General features: G+C 48.6%; 1 protein-coding gene across 2 annotated transcripts in view; it reads right to left on the bottom strand.

Moving 5' to 3' along the window:
• The window catches only part of TPCN1 (two pore segment channel 1), a 40,712-nt gene that overhangs the window by 2,923 nt on the left and 10,954 nt on the right, over positions 1–26,835 (bottom strand). Inside the window, exons 1-25 of one of the 2 annotated variants that reach the window (XM_053959189.1) lie at positions 23,149–23,601; positions 20,391–20,515; positions 17,797–17,973; positions 16,828–16,941; positions 16,468–16,598; positions 15,167–15,255; positions 14,560–14,594; positions 13,946–14,004; positions 13,115–13,214; positions 12,087–12,203; positions 11,108–11,232; positions 9,875–9,923; positions 9,612–9,675; positions 8,771–8,815; positions 8,043–8,099; positions 7,899–7,952; positions 7,477–7,549; positions 7,186–7,293; positions 5,922–5,993; positions 5,038–5,127; positions 4,232–4,347; positions 3,535–3,581; positions 2,964–3,117; positions 1,531–1,667; positions 733–813 (exon numbers count right to left, since the gene is read on the bottom strand). In XM_053959189.1, the coding sequence (XP_053815164.1) occupies positions 733–813; positions 1,531–1,667; positions 2,964–3,117; positions 3,535–3,581; positions 4,232–4,347; positions 5,038–5,127; positions 5,922–5,993; positions 7,186–7,293; positions 7,477–7,549; positions 7,899–7,952; positions 8,043–8,099; positions 8,771–8,815; positions 9,612–9,675; positions 9,875–9,923; positions 11,108–11,232; positions 12,087–12,203; positions 13,115–13,214; positions 13,946–14,004; positions 14,560–14,594; positions 15,167–15,255; positions 16,468–16,598; positions 16,828–16,941; positions 17,797–17,973; positions 20,391–20,515; positions 23,149–23,239 (2,310 nt within the window). In that variant the 5' untranslated portion in view covers positions 23,240–23,601. Of the gene's footprint in view, positions 1–732; positions 814–1,530; positions 1,668–2,963; positions 3,118–3,534; positions 3,582–4,231; positions 4,348–5,037; positions 5,128–5,921; positions 5,994–7,185; positions 7,294–7,476; positions 7,550–7,898; positions 7,953–8,042; positions 8,100–8,770; positions 8,816–9,611; positions 9,676–9,874; positions 9,924–11,107; positions 11,233–12,086; positions 12,204–13,114; positions 13,215–13,945; positions 14,005–14,559; positions 14,595–15,166; positions 15,256–16,467; positions 16,599–16,827; positions 16,942–17,796; positions 17,974–20,390; positions 20,516–23,148; positions 23,602–26,835 lie in introns of those variants that run through there. The other variant, XM_053959190.1, reaches the window with a different exon arrangement.

Below are 26,835 nucleotides of genomic sequence, written 5' to 3'. Positions count from 1 at the left end.
GCAGCACCCAGGGTGTTCCAGGATGTCACAGACCAAGCACAACAGGCAGGAAGTTTCTCTGCAGGTGACCCAGCCCCATGGTAAATAATGTGCATTTTCCTTAGGGGAACTCAAGACTCATCCCCAATCTGTCTGCTCTGGGGACAAAGGACAGATTCAAACGATTACAAGATTAATTTTTTCAGCACTAATCATTACATTAGCCCATGACTTTCAACTACCTTTGGCAGTAACCAAACCCATGGCAGAAAACTCCTGACCACGCATGGCACTGGCAGGAAGGGGCTAAAAATCCAGGGAATCTGCTGATTTATTTGTCTCCCATCTTGCTCAGCCTGCAAACCAGGCAGGCCTGCCTGGCACAAGCCAGCCTTGGTTTCTGTGTCAGACAGACACGCCTAAGCTCAAACACAACCACATTCCAGAGGTTTAAGAGCTCTGTGCTCAGCAGCCAAGCCCCAGGCAGCACCAAACTGTGCTCACAGCCCCAGCAGACACCTGGGGAGCCCAGGGCAGCTCAGCAAAGCAGGAGTGCCTGTGCACACCCCCAGTGTGCTCTCTGTGACTGGCCTGACACACCTGCACCCACTGAGGAGCTCTGAGGTGCTCTGTGGTTTAACAAACCCCCGGGCTCAGAGGAAAGCAGCCCCCAGTGCTTGAAAGGATGGGTTGCTATTCCAGGGAATGCTCTCAGCACAGACTTGGTGGCAGCTCCAGCTCAGGCCCACATACCTGTATCTCCTCCTCGTACATCTTCATACTCAGGTCACTCTTGGTCCTCGACCTGCGTCCCAGAAACACTGTTGACATTTGCTAGAGAGTTGGGGCAAGGAGGAGGAAACATCACAAAAGCCATTCATCAGTCACTGAGCAGCTGGATCTGTCCTGGAATTTCAAGCATCCTTCCTGTGGACACCCATCACCCACTGATGAGCTCAGAGCACCCCAGGCCCGTTCTGTTGTCACCTGAGAGGCTGCAGCACCTGCCCTGTGGCATGGTGACAGGGCTATAGTGGCCATTGTTAAAACAACCACTTCAGCTCTTCCCAGATGCATGAGACAACACTTCTGAGACAAGAGCTCCTTTTCCCAATTTAGAATGTTTTAGAATGGAAGCATAAGCAGTGCCATGGAGAAAGGAAGGAGCTGGAATCAATGCCATCATGCTGCTGCATAATGCTCTAGGACTGTCCAAGCCTCAGTGTATGATGGCACAGAGAGACAAACAGGAGAATTATGAGATAGTGGCTCATTTAGAGGAAAAATAAATATGCTTTTTTTCCAGTCAGTAGGGGCCAGGACAGCTCTTAGGGAAGTTTTCAGGTAGCAGGGACCAGCCTCTGTCAAGGCTATTCAAGGAGTAGCTGCTGCTTTTCCAGAGCAGCAAAATTTTGTGATGCTGCAGAGTTCCTCCAGCAGCTCAGCCCTGAACACTACACAGGCAGGTGGATCTTCTCTCTCCAGACAGACAAAGTGGCCCTGGCACACCTCCCTCTCCTGGAGGTGAGAACTGACAGTGTTTCCTCTTACCCCATATTTGTCCATCTGCAACACGATCTTCTGCAGCTGGGCTGTTTCAGTGGCAGCTGAAGTCCTCTTGTACAGCTCAATTATGCCAATCACCTCCTCCTTGGAGATCTCCTTCTCCAGCACAATGCCATTATCTTCTGCAGAGGCAAGAAACAGAAAGAGGGGGAAAAAAAAAAAGCCACCAAGATGAGCATTGCTTCAACAGCTGCTACCATAACCCTGGAAGGCAAAGCCCAGAGCACACAGGACCAAGCCACAGGTCAGGTACAGTCTGTACCTGCCCTTGTGACTAGAACATGGATATGTTCAACCCCCAACAAGGCAGGGAGAAAGTTAACTAGTGTCTAGGGCCAGCAAACCTTCTGACTCAAACTATTCTCATCAGGCTCCTTGGTGTCTTAAAAAAAAATAAATCTTGTAGCTTTTTTGCTGGCCTGTAAGTTAAGAAATCAAATAATCACATAAGAGTTTCTGCCTTTTGACCTTCACCTGCCTAAGAGAGCTTGGGAGTCCAGGGCTAACCAATGTCCTTCACTGCTCCCTTCAAACTGGGTGCAGGAAGGATCACAAGTGTTTCCCTAATTAACAGCTCCTGGGCCACACAAATTTGATCTTCTGGCACCTAAAAACCCAGGGGGGTGGGGCCTTCACCTGAAGGAACAGCAGGAGAAGGGCTGTGAGCCATTGGCACCTGAATTAGCAGGTCAGGAAGGTGCCTGCAGCTCCAGACCCCCCAGCTCAGGAGGAAAAGGACAGTGAGTAATTGATGAGGGGGATGCAGAGCCCAGTCTCTACCAGTTCCTAGAGGGAAAGGCATGTCCAAAACCAGCACAGAGTCAGCAGCCTAAGTACAACCAGAAAATGTGGGAAGAACTGGACAGGCAGTGTCTGTTGTCCTCCAGGTCATGGCAAAAAGTGCTGGCAAATCACCTTGGAGACACATCCTGCCAGCAGTGAGTGCATTAGTGAGGAAGGGAAATTGGTTAAAAAAAATTATCAACCTTCCCTGCCTGTAAGGTCCCTCACTGAACTTTGATACACCATTGCTGCGATGCTTCCCAGAAATCTTGCATGAAATGCACACGGACTTCCTATTCTCAAAGAATTTGGTTGAAATGGCTCAAGTGGTTGAAGTTTGTATGTGTGTGTGCACACAAACATATAGACATATATAAAACCCACATAAATACACCCACCCATGCTTTTTGGGGAATTCTGGGGGAGAGATGAGGGGCAGAGCACAAAGACCAGACAGAAATATCACACAAAGAACAAGCTCAAGTGAAAGTACAACGAGCAAAAGAATTAGCTCAGGATGTCAGTTAAAAAAAAAAAATCTGTTTTTTCCTGGCCAATCCCATTTTCTCCTAGAGACATAAAGTACCAGGGAGAGAAGACACAAGGCTGCAGGTCAGCCAGGCCTCAGTTCTGACCTTCTGAATCCTGGTTCTTTCGAGTGTAGTTCATGCGGAACACAAAAGCGTCCAGGATGAAAGCCACGATGATTGTCATCACCACCATGGTCACAATGTAGAAGATCATGAAGTACAGACGGCTCCAGTGAGTGGTTTGGGATGTCACCCCTTCCTAAAGAGGAGAGGGAAGAAGTGAGCAGTGCACCAAAGAAGGGAGAGGCAGCGTTAAGTGCTTGTCAACAAAAGCACAAAGCAGCATAAACACTCTGCCCCAGGGACTGCTTGTGCAATGCTCAATGCCCCAACAGGTCCTTGCAGCTAAAAAGAGATGTTCCTACAGGCAAACACGCAGAACATCCAAAGCTGGTGGCTTTGGACAGCAGGGTGACAAACTGGAGCACAGGGTGACTTCATTTGTCCAGCCTGTGAAGCCTGAAATGTGCCCAGCAGCATGGCAGGGGTCAAATGCCCCACAACAGTCAGGACCAAAAGCAGCTGGCGACAAAGCCACGGTGGGAAGAAAGCAGGGGTGGTGTGGAAGGTGTGCCTGAGCTGGCAGAGTCTGTGCTGCCTGCAGGGGGTCACTCACCATGATGATGTACCAGTCGTTGACCACCGTCAGCTCAAACAGTGTCACTGCACAGAAGGGGGAGAAAACACACACAGGCAATTGTTTTATCCATCCTGCCCTGTTTTCCTGTGATTTTTAGATAGAGTGTTTGACAGTTTGAATAAAGACAGCAATTCCAGAGAGAATGCAGACCCTCCCCACTGCAATTCCTTCAGACAAAGGGTCAGACCCACAGGACCTGCAGCATGGCTTCATCTCTGTTTCTTAAACAAACCAGGCCTGACTCCTCACCAGAGAGCATGGAGACCTCTGAAATCTCCAGGAGATAAGCATTCTGCTCACACATTAAGAAAAATCAAGGAGAGCAGTCAACACATTCAAATTATTCTTCATCAGAGGGTTTAAAGAGAGGCATCACTGTTGGTTCTTTAGAAGGGCAGTGCCTTAATGCCCTCCTTGAACACCTCTGGTCTGATCACCAGCCAGAACAGACCTGCTGGCTTCCAGCTGGCTCTGAGAGACCTCTGCTTGCCCTGCAAAGCAGTCCTGGCACAATCAGTCAGCTGGAGCTCTCCAGACAGAAAGAGCAGGATGCAGAGTGAGCTGCATTAGCAGGACTGCCCTGGGAGAGTCCCAGGCTCACATGAGCATTACAGAGCCATGCAGCTCTGCAGCAACACAGGATAATCTTTTCTAGGGACAGAAGTGCCCTTACCAAAGCTGTTCAGAATGTTGTCAAAGTTGTTGAGATAGTAATAACCTTCTTCCACAACTGTTTTGTTGCCAACTGTGTGGTTCACCCAGCGGTAGGAATCTGCGACTGTGCTTGTGCTGATTGGAGAAAACAGGACAAAGAATCAGCAGAGACTGGAAAAGCAAGGAAAATCTAAAAAAGTTATAAATACCAGCCCCTCTAGAAGGTGGTAAGAAGAGCAGCAATTTCTACCTCTTGGCCAACACTTGTACTTTTCCTCTGGAAGGAATGCTCTCTCCTTCACAGCTCAGCTCAAGCCCAGGGAGCACATGGAGTCTTTCTAATCATTCAGCAAATATTATACCAGAGAAACTGAGAGTTTGAGTTCCTTGGCTCACACCCTTTGAGCTTGGCATTTCCAAGAGGTCTGCCATCATTAAAGGCACAGCACAGCTCAGAGTTCAGGACCAGGTGAATTTATGTTGGGTGAATTTGTTGCTGGACAAGCAACTCTGGCATCACAGAGACAGAATGGTTTGGGTAGGAAAGGACCTTAAAGCCCATCCAGTTCCACCCCCTGCCATGGACACCTTCCACCATCCCAGGTTGCTCCAAGCCCTGTCCAACGTGGCCTTGGACACTTCCAGGCATGAGGCAAGAGGAATGAAGTATCTCCTGGATTTCTGCCACGTGTTGCCTTAGCTACAAAACCCCATTCAGCCCCATCCTCTGGCCACTTCTCCACATGGAAATGGAGCTGCCAGAGCTCCCTGCTGCTGGCTGAGCCCCAAAAGCACTGTTGAGGGGGCTGGATTTGAGGTACTCACTTGCAGCAGTTCGGGTAGACCACGCCAGCAAAGAACTCCATGCCAACAATGGCAAAGCAATAATAGAAGATCAGCAGGGTTAAACCCAGGCTGGAGGCAGAAACAGAAAGAGTACTGTGTGTTGAAGAGTTGCTAAGGCAGGGAAACACAAAATCCTAGGCTGGTTGCTCTGGGAGGAATTTCCAAAGGATGGGAAGCAGCACTGGAGACCCCAGGCCACCCTCCCCGCTGCTGTGGCTCTGCAGCTCTTGGCCTGCTCTCATTCAGGGGGTCCTTGGACAAGGAGTTTGCCACTCACTGAAGAGAGAACCCAAAGAGCAGCCTGGATTCCCTCCCAGTCTGTCCTTTTCTGTTAAATAAACATCTCTCCACAGCTCCTTTAACAAAGAACACCACACACTGTTCCTGCCCTCTCCACATCCTTGCACACAGGGACAGTGCCAAGGGCAGGGCTCTCCAGCCAGCTCAGGCCTCCTGCGAGGGAAGCAGGGCTGGAGGAGCACTCAACACCAGGCTCCCTCTGCCCCAGCTTTTCACAAAAATGCTCTCAGGGGCTCTGCTGAGGACAGGGAACAGCTGGGGCCCAGGGGATTCGTGCCAATGTTCTTCCCACAGGGGCTTTGTCTCTCAGCAAGAGCTGGGATGGGGGAGAAAAACTAAAACAAGTTATCCTCCTACCACCAAAGCAGGAGGAGCCCAGGGTGCTGGAGTGTTGCTGTTCCAAGGAATTGGAAGATGAACACTCCACTGCTTAAGAACAATCAGTAACTACCCACTGACAGACCAGAGCATAAATCCCTGCAGCAGGTTGGACAGGTCCCTACCCTGACCCCAAACCTTCACTGCCCTCTCCCTGCCACCACCCAAAGAGCAGAGGATGGTACCTGGCCATGCGAGGGAACAGCTCAAACATGGTGTCCAGGACGTTCCTGTAGCGTTTCTTCAGTTTGAACAGCCTGAAAGGAGAGGCCAGGAGTTACCCACAGCCTGCAGCTCTCCTGGGGCTGGGGGAAAGAGCTAAAAGGACAATCCCAGCTCTCTCTGCCTCGCAGGTCAATGACAGTGAGGTTTCCTGACTTTCCTGACTTCTTGCTCAAGCGGTCTCTGCTCACCTGCTGTCCCATCTAAATGTTTATGACACATTCAGCTGTTTACAGGACTGAAGATCTCAGGGGATAAAAAGGCTGTCTTTTTACATGGCATGATGCATAAACAGCTATTTAAAACTCCTAAAAATTATAAGAACTTACAGTAGGCCTGTGTACAGGGTCAGGATTCATTCCTGCTTCCCCCAGACACAAGCTTTTCTGTGTTTCCCCCATGACCCAATAAAAATTGATGAAAGAAAACTACACTGTGCCTGCTAATTTAAGATTTGGCAACCCCATCAGCCTTTACAGAGAAACACAGCTGCCAAACAGGCTTTGGAAGGGGAGGAACAGAGAAAACATTATTTTTTTTCCTCTCTTGAGTGTCATGAAGTGTTCTTAGAATCCTCACTGGAAAGCTAAATTACATCAGCTTGTTTTTAATGAAACATTTCACCTCAAATCTCGTTCCCCTGTGGCTCTGGAGGTGTTTGTGAAGGTGAGTGTACCTCGACATGAGAGGGTTAATCAGCCCCAGCTCCCTGAACTGCAGAGAGGTTACAGGCCATGGTCTTGCTCCAAGTGTGAGGTGCAGTTAGAGCAGGGCAGTACTTCACCCTAGAAAGCAGCATCCTTTGAAAACTGTAATTTCTGGTAATTCAATGGAAATTATTAAACTGGCTCAGACCATCTCACCCTGACAGAAGAGCTTTTCTCTGAACAGCATCAGACAATTTAGAGGAGGTGTAAGAACCCCACGAAGGCAGACACAGGATAATCTGCCCCCAGTAAATCCCTTGATCTCTATTAGAGATCAGCTTAAGCTCCAAAGCACGGGGTTTTCATATCCCATCCCAAGTTTTTGTTATCGCTCATTTCGATAACTCGGGCTAATCCCATTAGCCCACGCAATTCCTGTTTGCCACGGTCACATTCCCACAGAGCAATCCTTGCCCTCTCCTGCTAAGGAGCTCAGTCCCCAGTGGGACTGATGGAAAACAAGGCTGTTTTCTCCCTCCTGCTCTCTGGAATCCCCCCTTCCCAGCCTTGCCCAGCTCACCTCAGCAGCTGGAGGGGTCGCAGGACCACGATGAAGTAAAAGGGCTCCATGTTGAATGCCAGTGCCATGAGCCCCAAAAATGCAAACAGGGTGACTGAGAAGTCAAAGCTGGAAAGAAAAATAACATAAAATAAATGTAAGAGCAATTATTTATCAGCAGTGCTTCCGCAGAGAAGAGGGATTGGTGCTGCTCCAGCCTAACAAGATGCACAAGGCCAGGGGCAGAAGAATTATAACAGGCTTGGCTCAGGACTTGGTGTTTCCAACCCAAAAAGATGGATGTGCACTTACAGATTCCAGCCTGAGGACAGGTACTCCACAGGCCCCAGCCCAGTGGTCTTCAGGAGCAGCTCCACGCCATAGACTGCAAAACAAGAGGGGTCAGGAATGAACAGCCTGACAGGAAAGGCTCACGGGAAGGCTCATCCCCTCCTGGATGTGTGGGGATTTTAAAGGATTTCTGAACAGGGGTTTAACAGACCCCACCCATCCTCCTCACTCTCAGTGAGGTGCCAAAGAGACTTTTCCCCTCCAAATCAACACAGTTCCCTGTGTTCATGGAGATTTCTCTCTGGAGAAGTTTGCAAAACAATCCCTGCCAGGCACATCATTGTTCTGGGTGGAGACTCTACACCCATGGTTAAGTTATAACTCCAATTCCCTTCCCAGCTCCTCAGGAAATGACACAGCTCTGTTGGGAGGCATCAGCTTACTTGTGAGGAAGACTATGTAGCTCCATGGGACATTCCTGGAGAAGAAATTCCCTCCTGCAAGACACAAGAACAGCTTTCTCAAGTCCTCCCTTTTTTCCAATCCCCCAGCACCACAGTTAAGCAACAAGCTGTGATGTTTCCTACCTTGCAGCATGAAGGTTTCAACAAGAATCCAAATTCCATTCACAGCCACCACAGTGTCTGGAAAAGAAAGGAAAAACCCATAGCAAAACCACATCTGAATATCCATCTCTTAGGCCAACAAAAAGAATACAATACAGGACAAGTGGCAGGGTCACTGGTTCCAAGTCAATGAACAAACTGAACTCATAAATTGTGAGTCTTCCCCCACGTCTTTCTCCAGGCCTTTAACAGATGCAGTGCCTTTATGTTCAAAAAGAAACAAAACTAAAAGAAAAAACCAAGAAGCCCAGCCCCCCAATTACTGAGTAGGAATAGATCACTTAGAAGCCAGCAGGTAGCACCAGGAGGAAGCACACATTCCCTGTCCCAGGCAGCTCAGTTGCCAAGCAATCCCTCCAGCACTGAGGATGCTCACAGCTCCTGGAGAGCAAACAGAATGTGGCTGACTGGCAAGGCATCCTTCAGCTGCAAGATAAACCCCCCAAGGCTGGGAAAGCTGATCACCAAGCCACCTAAATGCACCAAGCTCCACAGGGCTGCTGTGCAGTGAGCCAGGGAGCCTCTCCAGAACGAGAGCTCAGAGCCCAGGCTGGTGGTACAATGAAGCAGTTCCCTCCTTCTCCACTAAAACTCCAAATTTTGTCCATGAACCACAGCTCAGACCACACCAAGTCCTTGAAGGGCTGGCAGACCCAGCACAGCAGAGCCACCAGATTATTCCTACTCACACATAGTGTACTGGAACACACGGGACTTCACCAGGATGTTGATGCCTGTGTGGAGGAAAGGATGATAAAATAAACGTTTACACTGTCCTCCACACCACAGATCCCTCTGTCTTCTCCTTAGAGACATTTTCCACACCAATCCTCAGCACAGAAGCTAAACAGATCAGCAGATGATTAACTGTCACTTTTTGGGAACAAGTTTAAATATCCTTTAGAATTTTAGCAGCAATGAAGTCATTATCCTTAGCCCCCAAGATGCCCTGTGCTAATTCTGGGGTGGACAGAGGTAAATGCTCTGTCTGTGTTTGGAACAAGGAGGGTTGAGAACATCAGCAGAGCTCTGAGGGCTCCTGTGGCAGCTGTATTTGGATCAGAGGGTGTCAGCTGTTCCCCAGGAGCACACAACACCTCAGAAGAGCTGCAGGTTCTTCATTCTGAATGGCTACATCCAGGCAGGGAACTTGGGACACAGGAGGTAAATTGGCAAGACATGACTCTGATGGGGGTTTCAGGCCTCTCTTCCCTTCCCAAACTGCTGTTCTTGACCTGAGTGGGAGCTGCAGCCACATCTTGGGACCAGGCAGCCTAACAGCTTTTGTGACAACCCAAATCCCAGTCCACAGTCACTGCAGGAATATTTACAGGACAGAAATCTTCCCTGGAGACTCCGAATCCAAGTCTCTGGCTTCAGAGGCTCTGGACACACAGGGAGTTGGTTAGAAGGCCTTCCCTCAGGTGTTTGCCAGGGACACAAGAGAAAGTCCCTTCAGAGTGTCCTGTCTTTGTAAAGAGTACACTTCCTGCCAGCTGAATACACGCTGCCATGAAAAGAGAGTGTCACCTTTGAAAATAAGGAACGCAGTCCTTGGCAGGTCATCAAACCAGTGCTCGCGGCTCCGTTTGGCCTGGAAGCAGAACAGCCACGGTCAGCAGCAGCCAGAGCTACACCCATGCAAATAAAAAGGGCAGGGATGGAGACCCACCCTATCCCCATCACCTGCTTCTCTTAGATTGCCTTTGTTTCTCACCCAGCTCCTCTCCAACCACTCCTTTTCTCTCCCTCCCACACATGGTTTCCTTCCTCTCCACCCAAAGAACTCTTACCTTCCATTTTAAGCCAACAACTTCATAGAAATTGTAAAAATCCTTTAGACTGCAAAACAGAAAGAAACATCTGATCAGAGCCTTGAGGGTGAGCAGATCCCTAATTGTCCCTGTCAGACATCAGCAGTGGAGAGTCCCTGGAAGTTATTAACTCCTTATCAGCGCTGCAGCCACAGCTGACAGGACTCAGCAGTGACCTCTTCCCAGCCTGGCCAAAGGTTCCTGACTGACAATAGCCAGAATCTCCTTTCTGTAATGCTTCAGCCCTTAAGGGAAACTCTGACTCTTCTGAACTCCAGAATTTTACCACTGAGAGGAAAGACCTGAGGCTCAGATGCCAACTCCAAGGGATGGAGATTGCACTGCTCTTCATGAAGAAGTCTTGGACTGGCTTAATTACTCGTACAGTCCTCTTCTAACATCTTTGCACATTTTCTTTTCAAGGTAAAAATGAAGTTTGAAAAAGGACATGAAAGCAAAGAAACTCATAGAACATGAGTGCCTGTCTAAGTGCCCAGGGTCAGGCCTGTAACAGCTTTTATGTGTCTGGAAGTGAGGATGCTGAACTTCTCAGACTCTTACTGGTGACATTGGTGCCTAAATTTCACAACTCAGTCTTTCTCCCTGTGCCATTTTCAATACTTCTCTGCAGCACTTGACTTCAAGGAGAAGCATCAGCACCAGTTTCATAGGAGAGTCACTTGGAACCTGTCTGTGGCTAGAACAAAGGAAAAGGAAGAGGAAGAGTCTCCTGCTCTAATTCCCTCTCTCCCTTGCTGGCTGGAAGTTAGCTGCACCCACCCCCCACCAGAATGGCAATTCTCTGCCTCATAACACAGAGGATGGCCTCCCTGAAAGCACCAGCAGAACCAAATTTTAATTAACAAAACCCTGGGGGGGACAGCCAGCTGCTGGAAAAAAGCAAAACTTGTTAAGCTGCGAGGCTGCGCTGTGCGAGGAAATGCTCCTGGCAGGCTCCAGTGCTGCTCCCCAGCTCCTGCCTCTGCTCTGCCAGGGGAGAGGGAAGCAGCTCCTGCCCGTGAGTGCCAGCACAGCGCCGTATCCACAAGAGGGCACGCAGGAACTCCAGCACCTCAGCTCTCAGGGTACACACCCCTCCCAGCTCCCTGCTTCCCAGAAAAACCCTTCCCCGACGCTCATCCCATAAACCCAGCCATCCTCTGCAAAGCACAGCAACCTCCCTGCTCTGGTGCAGCAGCAGGAGCATCCTACCTGACTAAAGGGGTATTGCTCTGATTCAGTGCTTTGAAGGTGAGATATCTCTCCCTGGCACACATCCGAGGCTTGTAGAACCGCAGCAGCCCTTCGAAGTGCTTGAAGGAAATTCCAGACGGCCTCTGGCAACAAAGGAACGCTGTCAGAAACAGCAGCATCGGGCAGGAATGCACAGAGGCTTTTAATTCTCACTCTGGATTTGTTTTAAGCAGGATTTCATACATTATAACTGAGCCCACTAAGTACCCTGAGCTATTACTTTCACACACCAAGCTCATCCCAGGGCACAGAGATCAGAAAGCTTTGCTGGCAATGGGTCCCTCCAGCAAATGCAGAACTGTTCCCTGCTGCTCCATCACCTGAAAACTGTCCAACCAGACACCCCAAGCAGAGTTCAACCTCTCTTCTTGGGAAATTAGCAGGCAGCCTAACAGATCCCATCATGGCACTTTTTAAAGACCATCAGCTATGTGCACTAAACATGAACTAATCTACTAGAAGTGGGTTAGTTATTTTTGGATCTTATTTCTCTTGCTGCTCCAACAAGTTAAGCAAGAAATCAACCTTCTCCCCACAGTGTTTGTCCCTGTAAAATGCTGTTTGTAGGTGAATTCCTTCTGCTTCTGCACTGCTCACTTGTGCAGGATCTAGAAAATGGATTATATTTTCAACTGCACAACCCATCCCTCCTCTCAGTAGTGATTGTTGGTAAGCTAAACAAGTCCCCAAGTGACCCAGACTGATTCAGAGAGAAATCAATGATCACATGCTCTCCAGAACAAATCTCCCTCATTTTACCAGGCCATAACCTCACGCAGGGCTGAAATTCAGAGCACTCTGCTTTTTCTCCACAAACAGAGAATGAAAAAACCACCAGCCCGTGGTGAGCCTGATCACAATCAAGAGAGATAAAAGCCCTTTTTTTGGAGGTGCTGTTCCAGCAGCCAGCCCAGGGGTGCTGCTGGCACAGCTGTACCTGCTTGGTGACCAGCAGCCGGTACGCGTGCTGGATGGCCGTGCGCTTGTGCAGCAGCAGGGACTTGAACTTCCTCTTCTCAATGTCATTGAAAGTGTCAAACACAACAGCCAGAAGCTGAGAAGACAGGGAAAAAAAAAAAGGGCTGTTTTGACCCTTATACTCTGCAGGGTTTCAGGGAAGCAAGGAGAGGCACTGCCTGCAGCAGGAATGCTGGATGGAGTGGGTGAGGTCGCGCTGGCACGAGGGATCCCACAAAGGGATCCCCAAGCTCACAGCTCTGATCCACTTCTTGGAGGAGGCCCAGATGTTTCTGGCCTCTCACCACTTGCTAGTGGGTTTTAAGAGCTCCACAAATGCCAGCAGAAAACCATAGCAAAGGATTAATTAAAACGCCCTGATCTGTTCCTGGAAAGCAGAGTTTGAGGGCTGCTCTTTGGATTCACCCTTCCTGGGAGCTTTGGCTAGCACATAGCAAAGCTAACCCTCCATCTGGGAAGGCAGTGAAATCCAACCACAAGCATCAAATCCCTCACCTTGGGCTGCAGAATTCCTCAGCTCCTTTGGCAAGTCCTTTTCCAGCACTCAAATCCTCCCCTGGGCAGCCGTGCTCTCCCTCTGCAGTGATCAGCACTGCAGTCCTGCCATCCTGAGTAATTCCATCCCCTTCAAACTGATTTACAAAGTATTTCGGGCAAGTCCAGATAATAAAATGCCATTTTATGATAAATAATTAAGACAGAGAAGGATAATAAATTTCCTGCAACCGAGTATGTCACTCCAAGCACGATATTAATGGGAGAGTAGTTGAAAGATGCTCATATAATTTGGTTTTCTGTGATTTAGTTCAATTCCTCATGGTTAGAACATTAAAAGAGTTCTATCTGTAGCCAAGCTGCCATTTCTAGAAGTGTTCTGCCAAAGGGTCTGAGATGATTGCAGAGCAGTTCTGGGAATGGGGAAGACTCTGCTGAGCAATGAGCTCCAGAAGCAGGCAGAGGGAATGAAGTGCTGCCCTGGGGACTCACCAAGTTCATGATGAAGTAGAGCTCAATGGAGAGGTACACGATGAAGAAGACACAGGACCAGGGGTTGCGGGCGTAGGACGGCATCATCACATCAGGGAAACTGCATCCCAAAGGACACAAGGGTGAGCACCAAAAAAACTCGTGGTGCACAGCCCACTGCACAGGCAGCAGGCACAGGGAGGGGGGTGTGTGTGTATGAACTCACATCTAAAGAGCTGCACATTTTGTACAAAACTCCTGGAGTGAAAATAAATGTGGCGAGCACATTCCTCACACATCCCAAACACCAAATGGGATTTGTGGTGTGGTTAAGGGCTATGCTTTGATACTTAACAACAGCAGCACAGCCTCAGTGCAGGTGTTACAACCTCAGATTCCTTCCATCCTTTGCTAATTTCCTAATCCTCAGGGCTCTCCCTGACAGCAGATCAATATGTACCCACTGCTGTTATCCCAATTTCCTAGCAGACAGGTAACTGCAGCACAGGAATAGGAAGTTACTTCTCAACTGCGAGCTGTTGGCTGACAAAGGAGCACAAACACACATTTTCCCTTCTTGGACCAAGGCCTAACAAAGCTGTTTCCCCCTTATTGCCCTCACAGTGATGAAGACATCTGAGTCCTTAGAGATAACTGCAGCTGAGGTCACAGTGTCCTAAAGTAAAATGAAATACCAGCTCTTCCCATGCAGGCTGACCCTGGACATCTCTCTCAGGCAGAGGAAAGGGGTCACACATTTGCAGAACAGAGCATTTCTGCAGATAAACCCTTGGCTCTGCCAGACTCCTTTGGGATAAAGGGGAAGACTGAGACAGAAGAGCATGAACTTACTTTGAAGTTGTCAAAAGCACAAAGAGATTCACCAGGCTGTTCTCTAAGGTATTGAAGTACTGAAAGAAAAAATTCCCATGACAAAATGCAAGCAGGAACTCATAGGGACATTTTGTTCAAAGAAACAACCAGTCCCCCCAGCCCTTTGGACACAGGCACTCCCACAATTCCCTGATGCCTTCCCTAGGGAAAAGTACTTCAGCACTTCTTAAAGTTCCCTGAGGAATGGTGTGTGAAGGGTTAAACCAAAAGCACATTTTTGTTAGTACTTTCTCCCAGGCATCCACAGCCTGGGCAGCAGCAGGAACCAGTGACTGCTGGACTCTGACCACAGCAGTGGAAGTGGCTGAGCTTTGCCCCAGACACCTCCTCCCCTGGGGACAGTGGCAGGTGGCTCTTTTGGCTGAATGAAGGCATCAAGGACAAGGAACAACTCTGAGAATGTTCCCTTTGGGACATCCTGTCTCGGAGGAAGTTCCTTCCACAGTCTTCCTCCCCAGCAGAGGGTAGAGCAGGGTGACACTGCCAGGAGCAGCCAGAGTTTGGTCTCACATGGAATAAACTATGACTGCACTGTAATGCTGAACTCTTAATGAAAGAATCAAGATACTCACTGGATCCGAGTGGTTAGGAGAAAACAAGTAAAAACCTAAAGAGGTAGCAGGGAAAACAGAGGAGGAGAGAAAGGAGAAAGAACAAACAAAAATAAAGTCAGTTCAATGTCGAGCAGTGGAGCAGTTCCCAGAGGGAAGGTCCCACTAACAGCAAATCCTCTCTGACACCCTGAGGATGGGAGTATCTGGAAGACTTTCTCCACAGATATTTGCCAATAGATGTCATTGGCATTTCGCTGCTCCTTTTGGAAAATAAACTTTCTGGGGATGGTTTGGACTGTAGCAGGTTCACTCCAGACAATGCATTTGTGGGGATGCAGAGATTAAAGTGTCAGCATTGAGCAAGAGCTGGTGGAAGCAGAGCTTGAAAACACACACCACTGACTGTGCTCTGGAAGAGGTCAAAAGGACTTTTGTCTCAAAATTAAATAGCCAGCTTTCAGATTTTAACTCTGCCTTCCAGATGACTGCAGATGAAATGGGATCAATGGAAGATCCTGGCAACACTTTGGATCTGATCAGCTTTATATTCATCCAGGCTGTTCATGTTGCTTTTGGACAATCACTGGTTAAGAGCATCACTTCTCCACCCATAAATACAACTCACCTAGAATAGCAAAAATTACCATGAAGAAAAGCAGGAGGAGAAGGATGTCAATAAATGGTGGGAGGGACTGGAAGATCTGTCGCAGATTTCTGAAAAATAAGAGAAAACATTAATAAATTAAAATTTGCACATTTACTCCTCCAGGTTGTCAGGGGAAAGAAAAAAACCCACCACCACCACTCCACACTCGAGGGCTTTCTTCCCACTCCCTCCAAGGATTAAAAGTAGAAAGCTTGCTAAATTAGGATCATTTCCAAGCTACCCATCTGTCCTTTGCAGTCAGCTCTCAGGTATTGCAAACAACACTAATGTCACGCTGTCAGCTCTCCTTCTGCAGACTGAAGAGCAGCTCTGATTCACTGTGCAGTTTCCAGGCAAGCCCAGGAGCAGAGCCAGTGCAGCCACACCCTGTGCTGGTCTCTCTGAGGTGGTTTATACACCCAAGCCCTGTGCACCATCAGCACATCCACACTTAGCTCACACTGGAACCATCTCCAACACAAATGCCAGTGAAAGACACTGACTTTCCTGGGATGCTTGCAGGATTTTGCTGGAATGCATGAAATAGAAGCCTCTCTGAGTCCCTCAGAGAGAGAAAGGAATGCAGGGATTAAATTGGAACTTTTAGAGAAAGTTAAATATATTAAGCCACACAGACATGAAGTAAAAGTGTAAGTTTTAGTTTTAAGTAAGTAGAAACGTATTTTAAGTGCCTTAAGAGACTGTGTTAGCTAGTTAAAAGCCCTAAAGCCTAGTTTAAAGTTCAGTAGTGTTACCTTTCACAAAATTAACTTAGCTCCAGACATAATGAAAACACAGCAGAACACTGCTTGCATTTCTAGATAGAACAGACAGAACTATTTGCATGAACAGAGAGAACTACCTGTGTAGACTTTGGGTAAGCACTGACACTGCTTTCACATGTTAGAATCAAGCTCGGATAGGTGCAGGAAGGATGTTTTAGAATATTGTTTTTAGCTGACTGGATGATTTATTAATAAAATCCCCCTGTACTGGGGTGCAAAGGGGAAGAAGAAAAAAAAAGGGATAGTAGCTGCTAGCTGCTGCTGCTTCTGCTCAGAACACCAGCACTCTATGCCAGGAAGCTTTTAGCATGGACTTCAACACCCTGAACTCTTCGAGACCGATGTGTTCATGCAATAAACAACTTTACAACAACCAACAGCAGCTCCTATCTTTTTGAAGACCCAAGAGCCACGCCCAACTCGACAGGACGTGAGTGCTTTCCCTCCAGCCCAGCCCAGGAGTGAGGGCAGAAGCCCCAGGCAGCCCAGCATCACCTTCTGACAGCCCCACAGTAGCGGCAGTCCACGAGGAAGATGCAGCGCAGGGCGCGGGTGATGCGCACGTGCGAGGTCTGGCGCACCAGCACCACGATGGCCTCGATGAACTGCACCAACAGCACACACGTCTGCAAGAAAGGGGGGATCAGAGGCAAAGCTCTGGCTGAGCACCTGTTTATCTGCACATTTGAAGGATGGGAGGTGTCCCTGAGAGTTGAGGGATGTCGCACGAATCATCTGGCAGCTGGGACACCGCGGCTACGTCACCCTGCTGCGGTGCAGGACAGCATTTCATCTGGCTCTTTGGTTCTTGGAGGTGCCACAGGAGAAGCCCTGGCAACCAAGCAGACAACTCACCTTGACCATAGTCCTTTTGTGCCTGATAAAGGTTTGGAAGCCCAGCCACCTCATCTTCATGGAGAGCTCAAAGACGACCACGATTAACGCAAACAGCTCCAGGGTTGCGTGGACCTGCCGCAGCACAGGTTTGGTGAGAACAGCAGCACAGCAGAGGCCACTCTCCTGCCCCTCCTTTTCCAAGGAGCAGCTGGCCTTGACAGCAGTCTGAGCATTGCCTTGTGGCATGCAGGAAAACCCCAAGCCACTCTTTTACAGCTAACATAGCAGTGTTTTTCAAAATTTCTGTATCTACTGCTTTGTGCTTTTATTAAAGCCTGTGCAATTTTCTTTTAAGCAGTACCAGGGCAGAAATTCCTGAAATCCATGTCCCTTCTGGGCTTAAGCAACACAGAAAAAAACTTATTGATACATTTGAAACAAAAGGCCAAGACATCAACAACTTGAGAAGAAACACTTTGAAAAAAAAGATGGATACTGTAATTTTTTTTTAGAGGAACACAGGAAGGAGAGCTCCTGGGCAGAGGGAGTTTATACAGAGAGGGTTTTCCCTTGAATTAGACATTCTGGACAATCACAGGGAAGATCCTGATCTGTACTCTAGGAACCAGAGGTGGTGCTGGGGTAATGGCACCAGCCCTCACGACAGCTCTGAAACCACCCCATCAAAGGCCACAGACTGCTGAGTTATCTGACAAAAATGGGAAAAAAACACCAATTTCTGTTACTAAATGAAGAACTGCACAAATTGATAATGCAAAATGAGTATCACTTTCATTGTGGTCTGCCTAGATCAGATGGAAAAGGGAAGTTTTGCTGTCTGGCCTATCTGCTGTCAACCATTTACAGAACAAGCCAGGTGGATTTTTTTCCTCTTACTGCCTCCTCTTCCTCTGTGTTTGGCCATCATTTTCCTGTTACCCACGCTGCAGAGCAAGCAGACTTTGCCATTTAGGCCCAGGTACTCACAAAGATGCCCAGCCGGAGCATGGGGACCGCTGGAGCCTCGCAGAGGGACAGCAGCAGCAGCAGCAGGGCCGTGCTCAGCTCCATCAGGTAGAAAAGGTGGTTGTGTGCAAAGAGGTAGGCAGCGAGTGCTTTGGCATTTTTGGGGTGAGTGAAGAACTTGTCGTTATTTTCTCCTTCCTAGGGCAGCAGGAATAAAGAAGGGATCAGCATTAGTACTCTTGGTACTACAAAAGAGTGAAGAATGCAGACTTTTTTAGGGATTAGATACAATTCCCAACATACTCCCCTTTACAGCCTGTTGTTGATGTGTTTATTGAGGAATGGACTCCACACACATGGGACATCCCCTTCTGCTCATGAGTAATGAAACTCTTTAATATCCACAAACTCCTGCTTCAGAAACCCCTGAGCCTTTTCACAATGAGGCAGAGAGCTGGGAGAGTTTACAAAGACAGGCAAAGAATCTTCAGCCAACATCCCAACATAAACACAGCACTTCATTTACTTGCAACTACTTCCACATTTTTACAGACTTATTTGATTAAACTTCTCCAGGACAGAACATGAAAACACCCAGATAAGCTCCAGGGCACCTGGCTGACAGTTGTTCCTCCTTATCTTGGCCTTGCAAAATGTCTGGGAGAAAACACTGGAGCACACACAGTGTTTTCTGCTTCAGGAATGTAAGACAGACTCCATGAAAAATTAACAAGTCACTGTGCTGATTTGTCATTCCCTCTTAACTAGAAAGCTTAATTAACATTAAAAGGTCAGATACTCCATCTTAACACTTTGCCTACAACTGATTTTCAAACAGCTACATCGTGACTATTTTTACCCCTAGGATGAAACTTAGTTTGGGGAGATTTTAGAGGGTTTCCATCAGAACCACCCAACAGCTTCTTCTCTTTCTCAAGTCAACAGTTTTGGCAAGGGAGCTTTTGTCACTCACAGAAACTTGCTGCCTCTTGGGAACTGTCATAAGAGATGGCTTTTCCCCAGCAGGGCCACACAGATGCACAAGAAGTGGTGAGGTTTTATTTAAATTAACATCTTCCCAGGCAGGCAATTACTGCAAGGACAGTCAAGCTATTACTATCAAAGCAGAATAGCTGTGATTGCAAATGGATAATGAGGTCAGGGAACTCTCCTTTAGGAAGTGAAGCATTCTCCAGACTCGCTCAGAAGAGGGCTCCCAGTGTTTCTCACTTACTCCAGCTCACACTGGGTTTCAGAACAAACACTGCTGGGTCAGAGAGCCAGGCTGGAGCAGGACAGAGCCAGCCCTGCAAAGAGCCCAGGCTGAGATCAGCAGGGTCGTTCCCATCCACGCCTGGCAGGACACACTTGTGGAATGACAAACAGCCTAAATCCTGCCTCTTGGGAGCCAAGCAATTCCAAACGTGCCCGGACAGCAAAGCCTCTTATCCAGACCCAACACTTGCTGCAGCCACTGCTCACAAAACTCTCTTTAATGATTCTACCTCATTTCAAGGACAGTGTCACCGTGGCCATTGGTCAAGGCAGCAGCAGCAATCATCCCCATCCAAAGGGCCAGGCCTGCTGTGCCCATTACCATCAGAGCTGCAGCAGCTCAATGACCCTTTGCAGAGCTGCTCCAATAATCAGGAGTTTAAACAAAAGCCTGGGATGGAGGCTGGAGCCACCCTGCGTTGTCAGAGCTGCTCCATCACGCCAAGGAGCTCAAGGGCTGCCAAGGTCCAGCCTACACTGTTTTAAAATATCTGAGAAGTGAGATTTCTCAGTCCTGTGGGGTCAAAGCATGGAGGAACAAATGGTTTCTGTCACCTTGCAGTAGCTTAAACAAAAAAAATAAACCCAACTGGGTCCAAAGCATCTCAGAGCTTTGAAAGGGAACAAAGAGAAGGAAGGACGGACAGTAATGGAACCAGCAACCATTTCAGACTGGACAGCTCTGGGAGAAGCTCAATGTTGGTGGCTGATTCCTCACACCAGATGTAAAGTAACCTTAAAAAAAGCAAACCCTTTGTTGCAGTAAGGATGGTGTTTCCGGTAACTGAAGCATGGGTGGGGTTTGATTCTTCGTTGTTTTAAATATTATAAATTTCACTTCTGGGCTGATCCTAATCCCAGCATCCTTTAATCCTGTAGAAATCAAGACCTCTGCTTTCTCTCGTGCCTCACATGAGCTGCAGGACTTGACTGACACTAACTGGGCCACCCCATGGCCTAGGCAGGACTGGGACCTGCACTTCCAGAACAGGAGACGTCCCCAGGAGAGCTCTGACCATTCCCCCAGGAGAGACTGCAGAGATGAAATGACAATCTGTGACCAGCTACAAAAACCTCCATGCCAAGGTGGCAGAACTGTGCACGTGCTGAACCCCCCAGCCAGCACAGTCCTTGGGAGAGGGTGGGGATTTTGTTGTTCAGTTGCCCCAGGTGAGTTCCAAAGCCCATCCGGAGGTGCCTCCAGCACCGCCCCACTCCCGAAGCAGAATCCCTGGCCAAGCACCCAATTTTCAGCCTCAAAACAGACACTGTTTGTTTCCCATGGCCAAGAACCACGGTAGCTCCTGCAGAGCATTCTCCCCCCATCCAGCAGGGCTCACCTGGAGGTAGATGGCTGCCTCTTGGTAGTTCATCTCCCAGTTGTGGCGGGCAGAGCTCTGCTGGGCGCAGCACTCCCTGGCCGCGGGGCTGGAGGCATCACTGACAACGTCATAGCTGCCTCCATCTGCAGCAGAGAAACAGGGATCACCATCAGGGAAGCTGGGCTGCAGCAGGAGGCTCTGGGATCACAGACAGCCAGAGCAGCTGGGAAAGTGGCAGCTGTACAGTGACAAATTGACTCTTGGCAGGTAGGAGCTTTAAAGAGACACTCAAAGCCAGCACTTGCACACGGGAATGCTCCCGGAAGATCATCAGAAGAGACAGCTTCCTACTCAGTACAGCAAGGAGCTCTCCTGGCTCAGAGCTCTGTGCTGTCATGCCTGAAGCTTGCCATCAGCATCAGAAACTACAACCAGGCGGGTGAGAGCCACCAGCCTCCCAGGATGGCCAGCCCAGTGAAGAGAAGAGCATTTGCTGATGGAGCAGGAAGCTTTTTGCACGCTTTTTTGTCCTTGGAGCAGAGGCCATGGAAGGACACACACAGCACTGCCCCTGCCCCTGCCCCTCACCAATGGGAGGAGAGAAGCTGTCAGTAGTTTGAGCAGAAAGCCCCATTTCTCCCAGCACTTCAGAGCCACTAAATAACACATCAACACTCGGAGGTGCTGATAAGTTTTGACACCCCTCTGATGCAAACAAACCGCAAGATGAATTTTCTGCTCACACTCCACACATTAATTCTGAAATTTCTGAGCGCCTGTCCTTCTCGCCAGCAAAGAACTATAGAACAATGCCATACTGAACGTGTGAACCAGATTTTGTAAATAAAGATTTTGTTTAAAAAAACCTAAAACAATTCAATCGCAAAAAAAAAACAACTCCCAAGCAGAGCCACACATACACAGTGCCCTTCCCATGGGGGAGTTATACAGGGCATGTATGTAAACTCCAAAATAATTACTATTTTTGCATTCTGCAGCCTCACTGCTATTAAGACAGATGAAAACTAAGCAAGGAAACAATTACTGTACAAAAAGGGAATGTCACTTGGTTTCTTCTTCTGGGACTGGGGGTTTTATTTTACCTTTGACAAAGAATACTGAGCAGAGAACCCCCAGCAGTGAGACCTGCTTAGGGCCTGTGGTGGAGCTAGCCACACTCTCAGTTCTCCAGAGTTTCAAACATTTCCCACATCACATGGTTGTTCCTGCTCTCAGAAGAGACTTCCCTCCTCCAGTGCCTCATGTTCCCGAAGTGGGTACATGTAAAATTGAGCTTGCCAGCACAGCAGTGCTGATTTCCCCCTTTTTTTATGAGCACAGGAGCTGTGGTGTGGCAGCTCGTTCTCTCTGTGTTCAAAGTTGTTATCTGAGAGTGGGCAAAAAGCACCACGAGGTTCTCTTCCCCTCTCATGACAGCCTGCTGAAGAGTTGCTGTGACAAAATAATCCTGGATGAATTACTGATTCAGTCTCTCCAGAACACCCTCTGGAGTGGAGAGGGAGTCCATGCCAAAAACTCTGCACCCGCCAAGAGAAATGGCACCATGTGCTCCTGGCAGAGGCAGGGAGTGGGAAGAAATCAGAACCCCTTCACCAGTGCACAGCCACAGCTGCCTCTTCCACCCCCAAATCAAATTAAGATAACATTTCTCTGGGGTTTGTGAAGACCTTCCAGATTGCACACTCAGGTTGCTGAGCATTCTGCAGCACGAAGCCTGTTTCTCTTCCTTGCTTCCCCCACACCCTTAAAATACCACTCAAAATCTGGACAAATGTTTGAATGAGGCCGGTTCCTCCCCCACACCCCTTGATTTAGCACAGCTCTTGAAAAAAAAAAAAACCTGAATGATGGAGTTTTTATTTATCCACAGAGCTGGAATGGCAGCCTTCTGGTTTGTCTGCTTTTTAACTAAGAGATGACAGCCATATGCAAAAATCAGAAGCGTTATATTGCAAGCTCTAAAAAGTTCTTAAATGTTATTATTTACAAAGCTTTTGCTGGGGATGTGTCTCAAAAAGACAGACTCCCTCAAACTGCAGCCTGAGGGCAAAACCTTTTCACATTTGATGCTTAACAGTTACAGAAGGAACATATCTACATCAGAACCTGGACTTTACATTACAGAATATACAAAATTTACGAGGATCAAAACACAGTGTGGCCAAAACAGCAAAGGTTTGTAGCATTAACCTAAACACCAGCACACTGGACCCTGCCAAAAGATGCCAAAATTACCTTTAACCCTGAAGCAGCTCTTTTGCAAAAACCTCTCTGGAAAGGCTAGACACTAGGAACAGACACACTCCTGCAAAACCCAGGACAGGACCCCGCTCTGTGCTTCCCACAGAAGAGCTGTCCCAGCTCTGAGACCAAGGTTGCAAATACAAAACAGCACGCAGAGATGCAAATCAGAACCAAAAAACAGCTCTAGAAATCAAGATTCTTTCCTGCTGTCTAAACCAGGCACGGACAACAGAAAATGCACTCAAGTGTTCCGGTGGGGAGCTGCGTTTTGTGGATCAGCTCCTTCCCCATCAGGTACCAGAAGGTTGATCTAGCATCCCTGAGGCAACAGCATCATCTGGGTCATAAATAATAATAAAAATAATAATAAATTTGAAGAGCAGCCCTCTGACTGTGTGCTTGGCAGCCCTCCAGCGAGCTAATTTCCTCAGCTGCTCCCATGATAACAATGACACAGACTAATGCAAGCTCGGCTCCGCTCGTGCTGCACAACATCCCCGACGGCGTTTACCATCAGTATGGAGCTCAATGAGATAGGAGGATCTCTCCACGGGGCTCCCGGGATCCTCGAAGTAGATGGCAGGCAGCTCCCTCCACTGCATGGCAGCCGCTGGCGCTCGCAGCCCGAAGTTCCTCCCTCCCTTCCCAAAGCTGCTCCTCGATTTCGCGGCTTCCTCAGGGGAAAGCTCCGCACAAAAGATTCTGCTCTGCTGCCTGCAGAACTGAGCGGCTTCTCCCCTCCCCTCTGAGGAAGGTGGCTCAGACCTCAGTGAGATCCCTTCCCTGGCTGTTTCCGAGGGCGAGATTTTGGAAGGTTTAGCTGCAGGACGAGGAGCTGCCAGGCACAAGCGTGCTGGCGAAGCGGGGATTCGTGTGCTGCGCTCTCGTGTTTTGGCATTTAGCACAACTTGCTCACGATGAGCTAACGGGAGAGGAGTCAAAGTGCTGAGCAGGCACTGCAAGGAATCTCCAGCACGAAAAAGAAAACAGATATTTCGTGAAGTTCGCGGCGCAAGGGGCGCGCCAAAGGAAGAGAACTGAGCCGGTCACAGATGGCAAAGCTTCCTTCCTTACACTTGTGTAACTTATCCCAGTCCGTCCCTGAAAAGAGAGAGAGGCAGGGAGGGAGGGGAAAAAAGAAAAGAGGGGGGGAAAGAAAAAAAAAATAAAAGGAAAAGCAAAACCAGCTGGCTGCTTACACAAGGCATCCAGAACGAGACTGCCGGGACTCCAGCATTTCCATTCAGTGCAGCCGAGCATGCTCCTGTGTAAATAGTTTCCATATGTCATCATTACAATAAAAAACAAAAAAACAAGGAAGAAAGAGAAGGAGCATAAACTTTCCAGAGCCCAAACCTCTCCCTCTGCAAAACAAATTCCCTGCTTAGGGGAAAGAAAAACTCTCCATGGGCCGAGAGCAAACAAACTCCTCTCATTCGGAGGAGCTCACGCAGCCACGGGGGATCTCCAGGGCAGAGCTGAGAGGAGAATAAGGGACAGAAAACATCCACAGGAAGCTGGGGTAAATCACCCTTCCCAGCCAGCTATTATATATCAAACTGAAGTCACTCTGGAATTCCTTGGTTTTTGGTGTCTTGCACTTCTTTAAATAAATAGTAATTTTTCCAAAATTCCAACAAACTAGTAACCTCCTACAAATTCAAAGAGTTATAAACCAGCCCTACGGGGCAGCTCTTCCATTTGCCTTGGAGCTCCCCCAGCCTGGCTCTCATTAGCCAGTTTGGCAGATGTTCTGCCTGCCAGACAGCACACACATTTTTTATGGCCTTGCACTGAAACAGACTGAGATTCCCTAACTGGCTCCAAAGCCTTTACTGGACTTACCAGGGCGTTCTCCTAAATGGCAGAGGATGGTTTGGATGTTAAGTTTCCATCCTGCCCAGATATTGTTATTTTAGCAAGTACACCCGTGCTGACAGAACACTGCAGAACATGTGAAGGCAGAAGTGACTTAAATCAGCAAAAAATATCCTTATTCTGTCATTCATGCTGTTCATGCATCACACGTGGAGTCGATGTAAGATGCAAGTTGCTCCAGTGAGTTCCATGTGTGAGTGATGTTTCTCTTGACAGGCAAAAAAAAAAAGAAATGCCAAGGACACACAACTTTGGAGACAGGACACAGCTTCATTCCTGTGGCCTTGCAAGGACCCTGATTCACCAAAAGAGGGAAGAGGAAGGAAGGCATCACCTCCTGCATGGGGGAAAGGTCAAACTCTCCAGGCACTTGGTCTGGGCAGCTCCAGTCACCAGTGTGCTCAAGGCTGGATGGGGCTTGGAGCAACCTGTTCTAGTGGAAGGAGTCTGCTCCTTCCAATCCAAAGCATTCTATGAATTTACCATTCTACCATTCAGTTGGAGTCATTTCTCTTCAGGCTTTGCATTCCTCACTGCCATAACCCCCTCTATTTCTCACACCCTCCATCTTCACTGGATCTGTAATTCCCAACCTCAGTCACAGAGCCCAAGTTTTTGGTTTAATACAAACATAACCAGGTATCCCACAGCACTGAACATGAGCCCATGGGAGAAGGCAGATCCCAGCAGGATCAAAGGTTCTCTTGGTGTTCCTGGATCTCCTGAGCTCACACCCAAGACCTGTCCCAGTGCAGGAGCCCTGTGCTGGCTGAGGTTTCTGGCTCTCTCAGCCACATTCCTCCCTGAGGCTCTGGTGAGGATGTTCAAGGAGAAGGACAGCACTCCAGAAGCACTCCTCTCTCCTGGAAAGCTCTCATCAGCTGAACCACAGGGAACACTCACTACAGAAGGTACAAATCCATAAAAAAAACCATGGAAACAAGGTAGATGCCTACCCTTCCCCAACACAATCTGTGCAGGCATCTTCAGTCCCAAAGCCAAGATTTTAGTCAAGTATTGGAGCTGTCCCAGCGCCAATGATGGCATTTTCCCTCCCAAGGGCTCACAGGCCATGTAGTTTCACCTCCAGAGGATTAATCTTCCCTCCCTCCTCCAAGGAGGCTGATAAGAAACTGCTCCTTGCAAGCACTGAGGCACAAACACTCACGTGCTTGTCTCTTCAAGGCCAGGCTCACCTACCCCGGAGAAAAAAAGCTGGGAGCTGCCTGGAAAGCACAGCTGGTCTGGCACTTGGCCACACATCTCAGAGGTGAGACAGACAGACAGGGAAATCACTGCCTCTGCTGCCTGATTGCCAGCTCAGCGCCGTGCCAACGGGAGCATCGCAGGACTGCTCCTTGCTGCCCAAATATCTCAGCGCCTGTTCTGTTTCAGGGGACATGGTGGGAAGGAAGAGAACAGCCATGGGCAAGTCTAAACAATTTGCTGTCAGTTTGTTGCCTAGGAAAAAAGGGCATCTCCAACAGAGAGCAGTGCCAAGCCCTTCTGCTACAGGAGGAATAATCTACTTCGGAGTATTTCGAGCCAGCGTAACTGAGTCACACTCTTCCTTGGAGACAACAGCACAGCAGAAACATATGCAAAGGCCTCGGGGCTCTTTGTCTTACTGTATTCTCACAGCACTCACTTGCTGTGAAGCTCAACAAATAAAGTCACTTCAGCTTTTTCCTATTTAACACAGGAAAGTTTTTTTAAAAAATACGGATGTTGCCACTTCCTGTGAGTGGTAAAAGGCGACCGTCCTCGCCTTGACTGGAGGATGCAGCAACACGAGCTCACATCCTGCCTCCATCACCACAGGGAGCTGAATCCTCGTGAAGGAGGAGCAGATGTCCCTCAGCATGGTAAGTCACATTTTATATACCATTGCCTCTTGTCAGTCGTGCTGCCGAGCCCCTTCCACGGCACGCAGCTTATGGCCAGCGCTGCTCCATCAGGGGAGCGCTGCATCCTCGCTAACAGCTGCACTGCACACATGGAAAACCCCCCGGGCACAAACCAGCACCGTGCCACAAGAGCTAAAGCGTGGTAGGACATGGTTGAGCCCCAGCAGAAACCCTGGCTCCATCCAGGGAGCTCTGAGTGAGGCAGAGCCAGTTAACCCTTTGCTCTGCGGCTCTGGAGAAGGGCTGCGATGATTCACTTGGATGTTCACTTCCTGCACCACCCTCCTGGGGACAGAGACATTTGTAAGGAAGAATAAAAAAAAAAAAAAAAATTAAAGACTTCCAGGAAAAGAAGGATGAGGATAATTTTCCCCATCTACAGCAGCCAAGCTCTTTTGGTTGGAGATCCTCAT

This window comes from Vidua chalybeata, chromosome 18, assembly GCF_026979565.1.
Source record: "Vidua chalybeata isolate OUT-0048 chromosome 18, bVidCha1 merged haplotype, whole genome shotgun sequence".
Classification (NCBI taxonomy): domain Eukaryota; kingdom Metazoa; phylum Chordata; class Aves; order Passeriformes; family Viduidae; genus Vidua; species Vidua chalybeata.
This window is presented reverse-complemented; position numbering and strand designations above follow the sequence as displayed.